The sequence below is a fragment of the Phallusia mammillata genome, chromosome 5 (genome assembly GCF_965637545.1).
Source record: "Phallusia mammillata chromosome 5, kaPhaMamm4.hap1.1, whole genome shotgun sequence".
NCBI lineage: Eukaryota > Metazoa > Chordata > Ascidiacea > Phlebobranchia > Ascidiidae > Phallusia > Phallusia mammillata.
Genome location: NC_137256.1, coordinates 27,634,075 through 27,647,350, shown reverse-complemented (window position 1 = coordinate 27,647,350; position 13,276 = coordinate 27,634,075). Strand labels below are relative to the sequence as shown.

The window sequence follows — 13,276 nt, the reverse complement described above, 5'->3', positions numbered from 1 at the left end:
ATGATAACAGATAGTACATATGAACCATGCCAGCTGTTAAAAGGCTTCAAAGCTAATAAGTTTGCCGACATATTTTCAGGCGACTGACAAACAAAACGCCTCCACCATTTTTCTTCGCATTTTTTCTTAATGACGTAATGACAAACTGGTGCTTTCCCGTATGCGACACATTTGTTTTCAGGGCAAATGTGTGACGGAACAGTCAGAGAAAGGAGGAAGAATGATTTTTAGACGCAATTTGTTGCTGAAAAAATTTTGCCCTATAGGTAAAAGTCTTTAGGCAAAATGGTTTGCTTTACTTTAGCAGTAATGCTGAATTTTCATGTTAGCAACTGGTTTTTGTTTCGTTTAAACTTTCTTTTCACCCTGGAACATTGTAACGCGTTTTATACTATCCTTTTCATACAAAAATTAGGAAACAAGTGTCGCATATTCAACATCAAGAAGTTTAGAACAAGTAACTTATACGCTTTCTGCTTGAAAACCGAGGGAACAGGAAGTGACGTATAACAAACGTTGTCTTACGTCACAACGTGAAGATTTTTCGCAACTTCCTGTTTTCTATTTCTATTGTCATCCATTTTTACGTTTTCGTGTAAAAGCATCCAGCCTTAACAGGGGGTTAAAATGGTTGTAAGTGCTCCCAACGTCTTAAGGTTTAAGTCACAGTTTGTGCAACACACCACAAAAGAACAAGAGCACTTTTCGACTTTCAGTAATGTTACAGCCTGTGTACTTAGGAACACTATTTACGGTTCTATTCACAAGTTAATAGTGAAAATAACGGCCAAAATTGACGTAAAAAGCGACATGCTTTAACCTTTTTGTCAATCTTTTATGTGACTCAAGTCAATGTAAACGGGTATAACTGATATGGCCTTCATGTTACTGATGATGGCATGAGCATTTGCCGAAACGTTTGAACAATAAAGCATGTCGCTTTTTACGTATAGGCTATTTGGGCCGTTATTTTCACCACTAAACTGTGCACTTACAGGTAGAAAATACATTCTGCTATAAACGTTTCAATAATTATTCTTGTTAAATTGGCATAAAAGCACATTTTAATGGTTCTCAACGAAAAAGTTGTGGAATTTAACTTAGCCAATTTGAGCTTCGATAAAGAGCCTCTGTTTGTAAACCTATACCACATCTAGTGGTTGAAACTGTATCAGCTTATCCAAACAACCTTCAAGGTCGGCTGACGTCAAACGACTTGAACTTAAAACGGCAAAAACTGAAACCACTAAAGTTGGTAATTTTTTAAAGCAAGCGTGCTTAATTGTTTGTACCTCGTAGTGGCGATAAAACCGAATTTTCACTGCAATGTAACAGAAAATAGGTCAGCAGACTATTCAAAGGTTTTCCTTTAACTCGCGCATTTTACCAATCGATCATTTTAATGATAGAGTGCTTAATCAAATCGCAATTGGCAGTTTGGCAATTAACAGAATCGCACAAGCGGTAATAATGCTCGGTTTATTACCATTATTAATCTATGACGTTGATTTGAAAAAACATGTTTTTTATAAGATATTATAATCAATAAAATAATATGCACTGACAGTTTTAAGCTCTGCCACACAGGTCTGCTTTGTTGCTACAAACAGTAAAAACAAGGAGACTAAGATGGCGTCTACTGAAAACTTTACCTGCAGAAAACTTACAGAAGAAGACCTACCCGAAATTGTCGAGTTTATCGAGGGTTTTTACATTCCCGATGTATTTTAACACAAACCTTCAAAGTTATTGTTCGTTTCAACACCTTGTTTACCACTGCGTGAGTAAAAACGTTTTTTTCAGATCAAGTTTCACTCGGTGTGTTTGACAGCAATGGAAGATTAATTCGTCTTAACATGGCACAAATTCAAGAGAAAGCAAAACCTTACGAGTATCCAGTTATCGTAGGAGAGGATTGTCCTGGACATAAAACAAGAATAAGATTTATACATTTACTCGAAAGTGATATTTTCTCCGAGCTTGGAACCAACAAAGTTATGGTTTCATGTCTGGATACAGGCCATCCTGCATATCATGGACAAAGATTGTGGAAGAAATTTAAAATTTACGATTTGTTTGAATCATTTGCTCGTGAAAATGGATGTGATTATATCGTAAGTTCGGCCGTGAGCGTTTATGCCCAGAAAATTTTAATCGAGGCAGGATTTTCAGTGATTAAGGAGATCAAGTATTCGGAATATATTGACCCAATGACGGAATGCAAACCTGACTTGAATTTGTCTGAGATTCACACCAGTGCGATGTTGATGTGTAAAAAAGTCGTCTAAGTAGTAACTCGCCGAAAAGGCTCACCTCCCGTGGTTTGCTTACAGTGTTATTAACCGAAAATATAATTAAACTTTGCTTGTTAACTGTTACTAGCGTTACTCAGCGACTGGTTTCAAAATATATCCGATCACATCTAAGTTTTGGATACGTGGAAATCATACGACAATATAATATACTAACGATCAATTTGCTAACATATTTAATCTTGTATCGTAATAAACAAGTCCAGATAGTTTAGTATTCAGAATTGAACCAAGTGAAGTTAAGTTTTATTGAGTGATGATCACGCACACATAACACAAGGAGGGATCACTATGAACCTTAAAAGCCCGACCCTACAACTCTGGCTTAATTTGATTGGCCAAGGTAGTTACGTTACACTAAAGCGATCTTTAAGTTTAACACTGATTGCTTGCGCTGCTCAATTTGGAAAGTTTTACTGTACATTTCCCCCATTGGTACATTGGTTGCTATTGGTGATCAGCATACGAATGATCGAAAACCTTCGATAGTTTGGGCTCAAAGCAAAGTATCTGATGTAACAATTCCGCCCCAAGGCAGGCATTTGTAATGGGCGACTCATGCTAAGATAAAATTATGTAGAGTCAGCATATTTAGAAATGGTCATTTGACGTAACCCAAGTGGGCATTTGGCACTAAAAAAATAAAGTGGTTTGTACTCAAACCGTTCCACGCTAAATGTATAATCTCCACATAATTGTTGTGCTTTTGTGTGGACATATTCTTTGAGTGTTCGGCACGTTTTAAATATTCCCACTCCATAAATAAATCAAAAAATGTAAATGCATGGGGATTACCCACAACCGAAACTTAAACAAAGCAACTCAATTTTTCTGTCAAAAATAGTTCCGCTAAAAAAGTGTTTTAACTCATCAATTTTGTCTACAAGTAGAAATTACCAGTTAAGATATGTATATTTAAAGGTGTTACATAAAGCAGTAGAAAATATCCGCACACCTGACTCGAAACTAAAGGTAATTAACATGTAGACGGGTTTCAACCAGATTTGCATACAAGATTTCGGTATCGATGAACCAACCTTAATGAATAGACCGAATTTCAGTTTGCCCAGTAAACATATTTGTGTGCTCAAGCAAGGAAAACCCTCGGTATAGATGTTGTTAGCGGAGTTTCCAAAGAAAATGTTTACACGTTTCTAGTTTTGTGTTCTTTAGCAGTTTGTGAAATAAAACTGTTTGACTGTATGTAGTTTTTCAGTGTTTTCATGAAATGATATATTATTTGGCTTGTTACGTAAGATAGAAGTTTTGAAGCTAAAATTACGTGAGTTTATGTCTTTAGCAGCACCAAGTCAGTAAAGTTTACCACAGTTTTTAGAGTGTGTATGGTTTTTTTTGCTTGTACATTTAGACAAAAATTTTGAAGTTGTTTTTTGTCATAGCCACAGTAAGGTCTGTTTTGACAGAATGTTTTGCTTATAACTCCTGTTCAATGAAAGTTTCATAACAGACCAAGAACACCTGGTAGAATGTTGTTTCAAGTCTTATTTGCTGTGGATAGCATATTGAAAGTTTATTAAAATATTTTCACTTACAGATTTGTCATAAAATTTATTTCATATTTTATAAGTATTCCATTAGAATGTAGAGCCATGAAATTTGCAATGGACAGGACAAAGAAAGTGTTGCAGATATTTTTGCCACACTAATGGCCTTTTTATGCAAATCATTAGTTTTTTTTGAATGGACAGAAAAACAGAATGACTTGATTTGTGTATTTATCAACTGGGCTCAATGATGACTTATAAATTGAATATTGTGGGTCTGGTTTTGCTGCTAACAAGTTGCTCTTTAGGACAACAATGTCCGAAAAACTGCTCAGTAATTACTAAAGGTATCGACACACCGAGAAAAAATTACCGTGTTGATTGTGAGGTCACAAATGATGATTGTCAGTCAGGAGTTGGTGGTCCAAAAAATCCCCCGGAACTGACTGTGGAGTTGTTCTTGCGCAGATTTCAAATAGGACTTAACATTTCTATGGAGCCTGTTGAGGACGTTACCATGGAAGCTCTAACTGGGTTCAAGCTGGATGTCGTACAACTGTCCACAGCTGACAAAATGAAAACTCCACAAAACTACTCAGTGAACTTTTGTCTGGACAAGAAATTGGATTTCCTCAAAAATGTTAAAGTAGTTTTGAATCATGATTGCTTTGGATTATACAAATCCTACACAGTTGAGCCAGGGGACAAATTCAGTGTTATTCTTTACAATTTGCCGAATATGCGTCAATCTCAGGAAACCATCTCCATTCCTGATTGTTCTTATGCAAAGTTTCATAGCATGGAGACTTGTGTTGTCCAAAAGAAGTTTTCAGTTTCAGTTTATTCTCAGCATTGTGACACAAAAACTGTTGTTTTGTCGTACAGTATTCCAGAGGAACTTGGAAATATTACACAAATATTGGTGTGTTACATATTGAAAGATGTAGAGCATTGCGACAAAGTCATAGGAAAAGTTGTTGGACGAACAGGCACAAAATCTTTGTCGTTTGCCGGTGCTGACTTGAATCAAAACTACACTGTGAAAGTTTTTGCTGCACAAAGGTATTATTTGCATAGAACTGTACAAGTGTCATTTCTACAATGTCTACAGCATGAAGAGGAAAAAGCTCAATTGCGTTTGGTGATTTTTATCTCGTTACTCGTTGCAGGAGTTTGTGCAGTTTGTATTATTTTTATTTGCAAACGAACAAAGCGTGCACAGAACTCCATAAAATTTCACCCTCTCATAAATATAACAGATCTTGCAAGAGAATCAACGCATGCACAAGAAACAACAATATTTCTCATTCTGATGGAAGACAACAGGTTACACACCGAGCTTTGCCGGACTTTTGCCAAGTTTCTTCAAGATGATTTAAAGTTTAAAGTGATTTGCCATTTGCTCGACTCACGTCAAATTCACCTCAGTGTTGCAGACTGGATATTAAAGTCACTTGAAAAAAGCCACAAAGTTTTAACAATTTGGTCACCAGCTTTACAAAGAGTATTTGAGGAGATTAATAATGAAGATAAACAAGAGCTCGAAGTCCCAGAGCTCGACAGAGAGATTTGTAAAACTGTTTCAATTTACTCAAACCGAAACATGCTACAGCAACCAAATAATTTTTTCCGCTGTATGTTTTCTCGAAATACAACAAACTCCACTGTGACTATCAACGATTTAGAAATTTACCAAATTGGACTTGACCTAAATAATTTTGAAAAGTTGTATTTTAAATTAATCAATGTTGAACAATTCCACGCCCAAGGACAGTCAATTAACAGCAAAATTCGGGGATTTAGTAAACCAAATAAAACCAAGTATGGAATAGCATTACGGACAGCAATCGACAACTTTTTGATTCATAATTCACATTCAAATGCAAATCAAGAAGTTGGCTCAACAGAAAGCATTCTATCCCTCGAACAGTGTGAGGAAACTTGCGGCAGTGTTAATGTGGAAGTGAATTCAAGTAACGGGATTTCTGATAATGTTGTGCAGTCAAGCACATCCAGCCATTCAGAGACTTACACAGATGCAACAAGTTTAGAAACTGAACGAAGCAATCAAACTGATGTGGGGGAAAGAAACAATAGTAATTTACATGTTCAAGCTGATATTCATTTTGCCGACGACAGATCTATTGGAAGCAGTGATAGTAGCGTTAGTTTGTTGGATGGTTCACTTCCACTAGGACCTTTTAACCAAGAAATGCCCAACGATTGTATTTCTGACTCTGACACACAAGCGAACAAACAAGAATCTGGGTATTATTCTCATCCAAAATGAATTTCACTTTCCTCGAACCAAATTCTGTGTTTTTTTATAACTTTGTGGCCTTTTATGAAATCCTAATAGAACCACTGTGTTAACCTTAAAAATTTGAAATGTGACTCTCCTTGTGCTCGGTAAAAATCAATAACCTGCTTCGTAAAAGAAAACATAATTGCACAAGTGTGTTAAAACAGTTAACAAGCGTGGAAGTATCATGCAATATTAGAAGGTTATGGTGAACAAAATTGAAGGTCATTGTTTGTGGACCAAGGTCATATATGCTCCAGTAACAAGTAAGGAGATCTCACTTACACTTACTTCACCAAAGCACAAAGTTATCACTTCAATGTATTAAGTTTGTATGGAGGAGAAATTGTACTTGTCACCAAACTCAGAGACAAAGTTTAAGCTTGGATGGCAGTGACTGGCCCCTCCTTTTCCCTCGTACTTAACATTTAGAGAATCACTCTGCCATAAAAAATGTTCTATTTAGAGAACTTTGACTATCACTTCCCCTTCTTATTGTCCACGGGTTCCTCATCACAAACTGTGACAGTCAATTTCATGATTTGTTTAAAGGTGGTTTTCTTCAAACTTGCCAAGTGAACAACATTTACGTTTTGGATTGTAAAACTTTTTGGTGAAATAGTAGTAAAATCTGTTTCGTAATAATTACATTCTTCACATTGTTGGCTAAGCATAGAAGAAATAATAGCCAAACTATTTGTGCAAGTTTATTATTTGTGGTATGGCAAATGCATTTGTGGCTCTATTGTCTAATTTTTTTTTAGTTTTTTTTTGGTGTTGTCAAAAGTTGGTGCTTATGCAATCTAATTTGTACACTTTTTGTTTTTGCTTCAAGTTTAACTCTTTAAATCACTGTTTTTGTGCTTTGAATTGTTTTAAAATTATGCCTTTTTAACTGGATGCACTTTTTAAACCAATTTTCTGTTTATTTAGGTTATCTTTTTCCTTTTTTGTAAAAATGTAGTGAATTAAATTTTTACTTAATGTGTTTGAAGTATAAAAGTCCAGAAAATGCAAAACCATCAATGAAGGTAAACTATTGTATGTCTTAGTGATATAAAGTTGCTTAAATGATTAATTTTAAAACTTACTAAACATAAAAAAGTAGTAGGTGTAAACAAATGTTTTAATAGTATAAAGTTGCTTAAATGACAAATGAAATAAACTTCACAAAAAAGTAGGCGCCAATTAGTAAACCAACCAATTCTGCTGCCATTTTATCACAAGTTCTGTTTCTTTGTAGTACGGACATGAATCTGAAGTTGTTTCTGTTTTTTCTGACTTCATCCCAAGCTTGTGACATCATTGAGCCACGTTTCCACAACGACTGCTCAACACCTGCGTTTAGAAGTTTTCCAACAAATCTGAGCCACTGCAAAAATAGTTTGACTAAATGCCCCAAAGCATCATGGGAAAACAATGCAGCCAATCAGCAGCCATCATCATTTGTCAAGTGGTATTTGTACAAGAATGAAAATTCAGGAAAATTGTCAATTGCTTTGAATATTTCATGGTCTGTTGAAAACCTCAAATCTATATCCGGTTTCGAGATCTCAATAACGAACGAACGATTGTTGACACTCCAAACATATACCATCTATTTCTGTCTCACATCACAATCAAACACACCGGCAGAATTTATATATGACTATTATGGAAGAAATAGCCCAAATGATGTTTTGCCTGACGATGTTTTCGATGTTACTATTGCTGCTCTACCTTACATAACATCCGATGCTAGTTATATGACACAAGTCCAAATACCAAAGTGCAGTAACAAACTTTTGCAGGAATTAACCCCTGAATGTGCAATATTTACACAATTCCAGTGGAATATCTCTGAAATATTTTGCCAAAATCAAACAGTAAAACTGGGTTACAGCATCCCAAAAATGTACAAGGGTTTAGAATTCTTTATTTCTCTGTTGAAATCAGGCACACCTCAACATATACTCTGTGATGTTTTTTCTAGCACTGAGACAAAACTTAAGGGGAACTTTTTATGTCAGCTTCCAAAGGAACTTAATGAAAAAAAAAACTTCACGTTTCAACTGGTGATAGTGAGGAATTACCCACAAAACCCACTTCAAGTTGATGTAGATTTTACAATTCCTTTTTGTGCTTCACATAAAACACCTGTATATTATGTCATAATACCCATTGTTTTCGTTCTTCTGCTTCCATTATTTGTTTTCGTTTGTTTCAAGTTGAGGCAAAAGCAGTGCAAGGAAGACTCAACCCTTGGTCCCCAAAACTGCTCAGTTTATTTACTCTTTGTACCGGATTGTGAATTTCACAAACAGGTTGTTTTAAAGTTTGCCGATCTTCTCTACCATGATTTTCACATGCAAATTAATTTCCATTTGTGGAATCAAGACAAAACATTTAAAGACCCGGTTCTGTGGATGGAAAACGCGATGAAAATGTCGCAGAGTATTATTTTTGTTTGGTCACCAGCTGCTGCTAAACTAACATCAGCTTTGCATAAAGTAACTCAAACCGACATGTTTTCTCCTGTGTACAGCCATGCTAAACAAGATATAATTATGAAACGTAATTTAAATAAGTACTTTTTTGTCTCTTTTCCCTACCACAAAGTCACACCACCAAATCTCGGCAACAGCTCGGTCAAACTTTACAAATTAATGAAAGATTTTCACAAATTTTTGAATCTCATTTCTACTCAAAAGAAAAGTTGTTTTGGAAAGTTGAATTCCAACACTGGATGCCGACAAATGCTTGATCAGTGCATTGAAGACTGTTGCAGATTTTACAATCCTAAACAACGAGAATCAATACATGAACAAAGCAAATTACTTTCCAAAGAGTCAGATTTTAATCAGTATTCTGTTGTATAAATGATTTTCGAGCTTGGTGAAGCTTCTGTACTAAACTTCAGCCATTTACAATTTCCACACTATTTTTATTTACTGCCATTTACTTCTTGTTTATGTTTGTTGAAAAGTCAGATTTTACCCAGTTTTCTATTGCATAAATGAGCTTGAGTGAGCTTCTGTACTAAAGATCAATCATGTACAATTTCCACATTATTTCTATTCACTGCCTTCCTGTTTATGATTGTTTAATCTTGCCTATGTTGAACAAGCCCAGTGGAACAAAGCAACTTTACCTGCAAACTGTCTTCCATTGCTGTAAACTTTATATTTTTAACCTTAACATCGTACTTTCTATGCCACGCCTGCCGTTTTTATGTTACTTTACAACATGCACTTAATATTCCACTGGTTCTGTTGCTGATTTGTTGTATGGTGCGTTCGACACTTTTTACCTCAAGCTAGAAAGTAGCAAATATCACACATATGAAGTTTGTAAACCTACAACCATTATAGCAAAGCTTGTAACCATTTCAAATCTAGGATTATTCTCTCCTTGCAATAACCATTCATGGTGTAATACTTAAATACTTGTAAAAACACAGTTTCTAGTTGAAATATTGTATGTGGAAAACTTATCACAGAGAAACACAATACAACTACTATAACAGTTTCCGCTATTCGCAGTACACTATCCTCCACTTCACTTTGTCAATCCATATTTTTTGCACATAACCAAATGCCACAGAAACTTAACAACTATGAGATTATCCACTAAGATTTTATTGTTTCCTTGTACAGTTTTTTGTATGTTAGGTTTGTTAGTGATGCAATTTTTTGGACAAACTGAATATTTAGTGAGCAAAGTATTGTATTATGTTTTGTTTTTTGGGTACTTCATGTAGCAAACAATGTTCCGTTACATTCCGCCACATGTATTTGTAACTGCCACATTAATTACCATTGTATTTCAAACTGTATGCAATTTTGTATTCTCTCTAAATCATGTTTTTATTGTTTTTAGTGCAAAAAAACTTAGGATGTAAAACAATGTGGTTGTTAGTGGTAATACTGCTGAAAATTACCACAAGTGTGCTTGGCTTTGGTTTAAACCACAACAACTGCACAACATATGCTGATGGGTTTCAAGCACAACAAGGCACAAGGAATTATATTCTGTGCACTGTGCAGGACAAAGTCTGTGGCAAGGAGTCTTACAACCCAACTAGGCCTAAAAGGGTTTACACCAGAAATCCAAACTGGTATTTGTACACGGAGCCGACAGACAATACAACACACATTGCACTGAACTTTACATGGGGACCGACACACGATGCCACCGTGGAGCATTTGGTTGGTTACAGTATCACTGTAGTCAAATGGGAAGGCACCAAAGTCTACACGGTGTATTACTGTCTGCACACAAAACTGGACTTCTTCAAACACGTAAAAGCAATTTTTCACCATGACTCTTACGGCAAAATTTTAGGAACGTCAGTAAAACCTGGAGAAAAGTTTGTTGTCCAAATTAGTAGTTTGCCTTTCCCACACATAGCTCTTGATGATGGCTTTCTAAATTTTGAAATCAAAATTCCAGGCTGCGAGGATGTCAGACTGGCAAATGTCACAGAATGTATTCTGCTCCGGCAATTTAAAGCAGAAATTTCCGATAAAGTTTGCAGTAATCGAAGTGTTACTTATCATTATAACGTACCAGTTGAATATGGCAGAACTGCAAGTTTGTTGCTCTGCCTTAAAACTGATGACAAAGCGCATCCTTGCCAAATGGAAACAATCAAAGAAGACCTAAAACTGAACGACACAATTTCGGTACAGATCCCAGATTCTGTAGACTGGAAAAATAACTTTACTATCAGTCTGTGGGGCTCAAACAGGTCGGACATAAGACGTGAGGTCGAATTCACACTTCTGCAGTGTGATAAAAATTCTGGTGATTTGATTAAAATAATTATCATAGTTTCTGTAATGGTGATTATTTCCGCGGTGGGAAGCACCTTGATTCTTTGCTATCTCCGTAAAACCAAAAAATTAAAAGATCTTGTGTCAAGCAGAGCCCATTTAAATACATCTGATCAAAGTCTTGAAAAAGTTCCTGAACAACTTTTTACGAGAAAACAAATTTTCCTTGTTTTTGCACCTGATTGTTTTGCTCATGAAACTGTTATCCTAAAGTTTGCTGAGTTTCTGCAGGAAGAGCTCGGATTCAAGGTAATTTTTCACTTGTGGGAGCAAGTAGAAATGGCAAAAGGAACTGTAACATGGATTGAAAAAGCATTGAAAGCCGACAAGCTGATAATCGTTCTTTCGCCGCAAGCAATCAACGCCATGAATGCAATTCAAGAGGGGAACTTCATGACCGAAAAGGAAGGAGTATTAGATTTGTTCACAGCTGTGATGGCAAATGTTAAAAGATCAAGTTTTTTGTCACCCAATTTTGGCAAGAATTGTTTTGTCACGTTTGACTATTATTGCACGAAAGTAAACGATGTGGCAGATTGGACGTTGAAGTTGTTTTATTTGATGAAAGATCTTGAGAGTTTGGTGTTCCGCTTGACTGACAAGGAAAAATATCAACCCGGTGAAAGTCGACAGTTTGAAAAGGCGAAAGAAGAAAGTTACTTAAAAAGTAAAAGTGGTATTGCTCTCATCCAGTCTATAGAAAACTTCGACCCAAAACTTGAGAAACCTGCTATAAACATCAGTAACATGATGCCGGATAATTTTACGGTGAGAAATATTGACATTGAACCGATCGTGGATGTAGCCGAACCTTATAAAAAAAGAGCAATTGAATTGGCTGAGATGGAAGATGCAAAAGGTTTTCCTTGTAGAAAACCAGAGGATGATATTGTTTTTGACGAGAGCGGATACTTTAATCTCCGAAACCATGACAAACTGCAGGAAATAAAAGAAAACTTTCCCATGGTCAACCCTGGTTTGATTGAAATCCACCCACCGAGCGACATACCGGCAACCGATTCAGCGTTTAGTTCGATGGAAAGCGATAGAGATGAATCAAGTTCACTTCTCCCGAAGCCTGCCCATGAAAATGTGGCCCAGGCCGTCCAACAAGTTATGCTTGCACCACTACACGATGGCGATGAGGACCCGATGCAGATGCTCGTGCATTTAAACAAACAATTTGACAACACAATTTAAGTGTGCAACACATTTATAAGCAAACAAAAATTCTGTATTGTTTTTAGTAATGCACATCATTGTGCATAGTGATGGAATCAGTGGTGAGATTCAGCCGGTTTTCTAGAACAGTCTCACAATATTTTATGAGATCAGCTCTTTTGTAACAAACCCAACAAAAAAAATATGACTTTTGTGATGGAACCGGCTGACAAAAAAACTGAATCCCACCGCTGGATGGAATACCAAACAACTTTCTTGCTTACTTATAAGTTAAGGAAGTGTTAATAGTTTTTATGCATTCCAAGAGTAAATATTTAAAAACACGATTAGGAGTACAACAAACTGTTCATGAAGGTTCACCAAATGAACTTATTTTACCTGTTTATGACTATTATTAAACGCCAAAATACTTTTTGTTGCTTATGTGTTGATAGTTCGTATGCATTCCAAACTATATATTTGAGGCATAATGATAAACTCACCTATATTAGCCCCATGGCCACTTTTTAGTTGTTGTTTTTATGTTGTCACCTAATTTGTGTCGGTTGTATTGTTTGTACGAGTGAAATCATATTTTTGTTTAGAGTCTTTTACCAAATTTACTTGCCTTACTGGCAAAGTTTTAAATATTTCTTCAGTCAAACATGTAACTGTGATTCATGGCTTAAAAGCCTGTTACTCCCAACCCAACAAACTGGAGTGTTGTAGACTGGCCAATATCTTGTCACTGCACATACATATAAATGGCATACACTGTTGCTGCTCACATTTAACTTACCAAATTTCCTATTTAAAGTATTTTCTTCACATCTTTATGCAAATGACTCCACTGTTTTCAACAAAGCAAATTTTGTTTCAAAACACACTGTAGATATTTTTTGTAATAAAACTATGTGGCTTTTTGCATCATTGTTACACCTAAATTAAAAAGGTTAGCACAGTTAGTAAGCTTAGCAACCCAGTTAAAGCAGTTAAATTTGCTTTAACTGAAGTCATGTTTAAAAAATCTTGCAGAAAGTGATTTGGCAGACAAGCAATATGGCAGACGGCTCAATGGTCGAATCATTGTGAGCATAACGTGTTCATGCATTGCCTGCCCAGCAAAAATAAAAAAGAGGACAAATAAATGTTATGTAAAATGAAGATATAAATTTAAAAGTC

At 35.8% G+C, this 13,276-nt stretch overlaps 2 protein-coding genes and 1 pseudogene across 2 annotated transcripts; all 3 read left to right on the top strand.

Moving 5' to 3' along the window:
* Positions 1-1,573: 1,573 nt before the first annotated feature.
* LOC145230590 (uncharacterized) lies at positions 1,574-2,327 on the top strand (annotated as a pseudogene).
* A 1,544-nt stretch (positions 2,328-3,871) lies between these two features.
* Positions 3,872-7,052, top strand: LOC145229498 (uncharacterized). Its single transcript, XM_080094849.1, has one exon. The coding sequence runs from the start codon at positions 4,065-4,067 to the stop codon at positions 6,105-6,107; it is 2,043 nt and encodes a 680-aa protein (XP_079950975.1). The 5' UTR covers positions 3,872-4,064; the 3' UTR covers positions 6,108-7,052.
* A 4-nt stretch (positions 7,053-7,056) lies between these two features.
* On the top strand, positions 7,057-13,019 carry LOC145229757 (uncharacterized). Its single transcript, XM_080095084.1, has 3 exons — positions 7,057-7,150; positions 7,363-8,975; positions 9,978-13,019. Exons 2-3 carry the CDS (start codon positions 7,370-7,372, stop codon positions 12,131-12,133), a joined length of 3,762 nt encoding a protein of 1,253 aa, XP_079951210.1. The 5' UTR covers positions 7,057-7,150; positions 7,363-7,369; the 3' UTR covers positions 12,134-13,019.
* Positions 13,020-13,276: the final 257 nt, after the last annotated feature.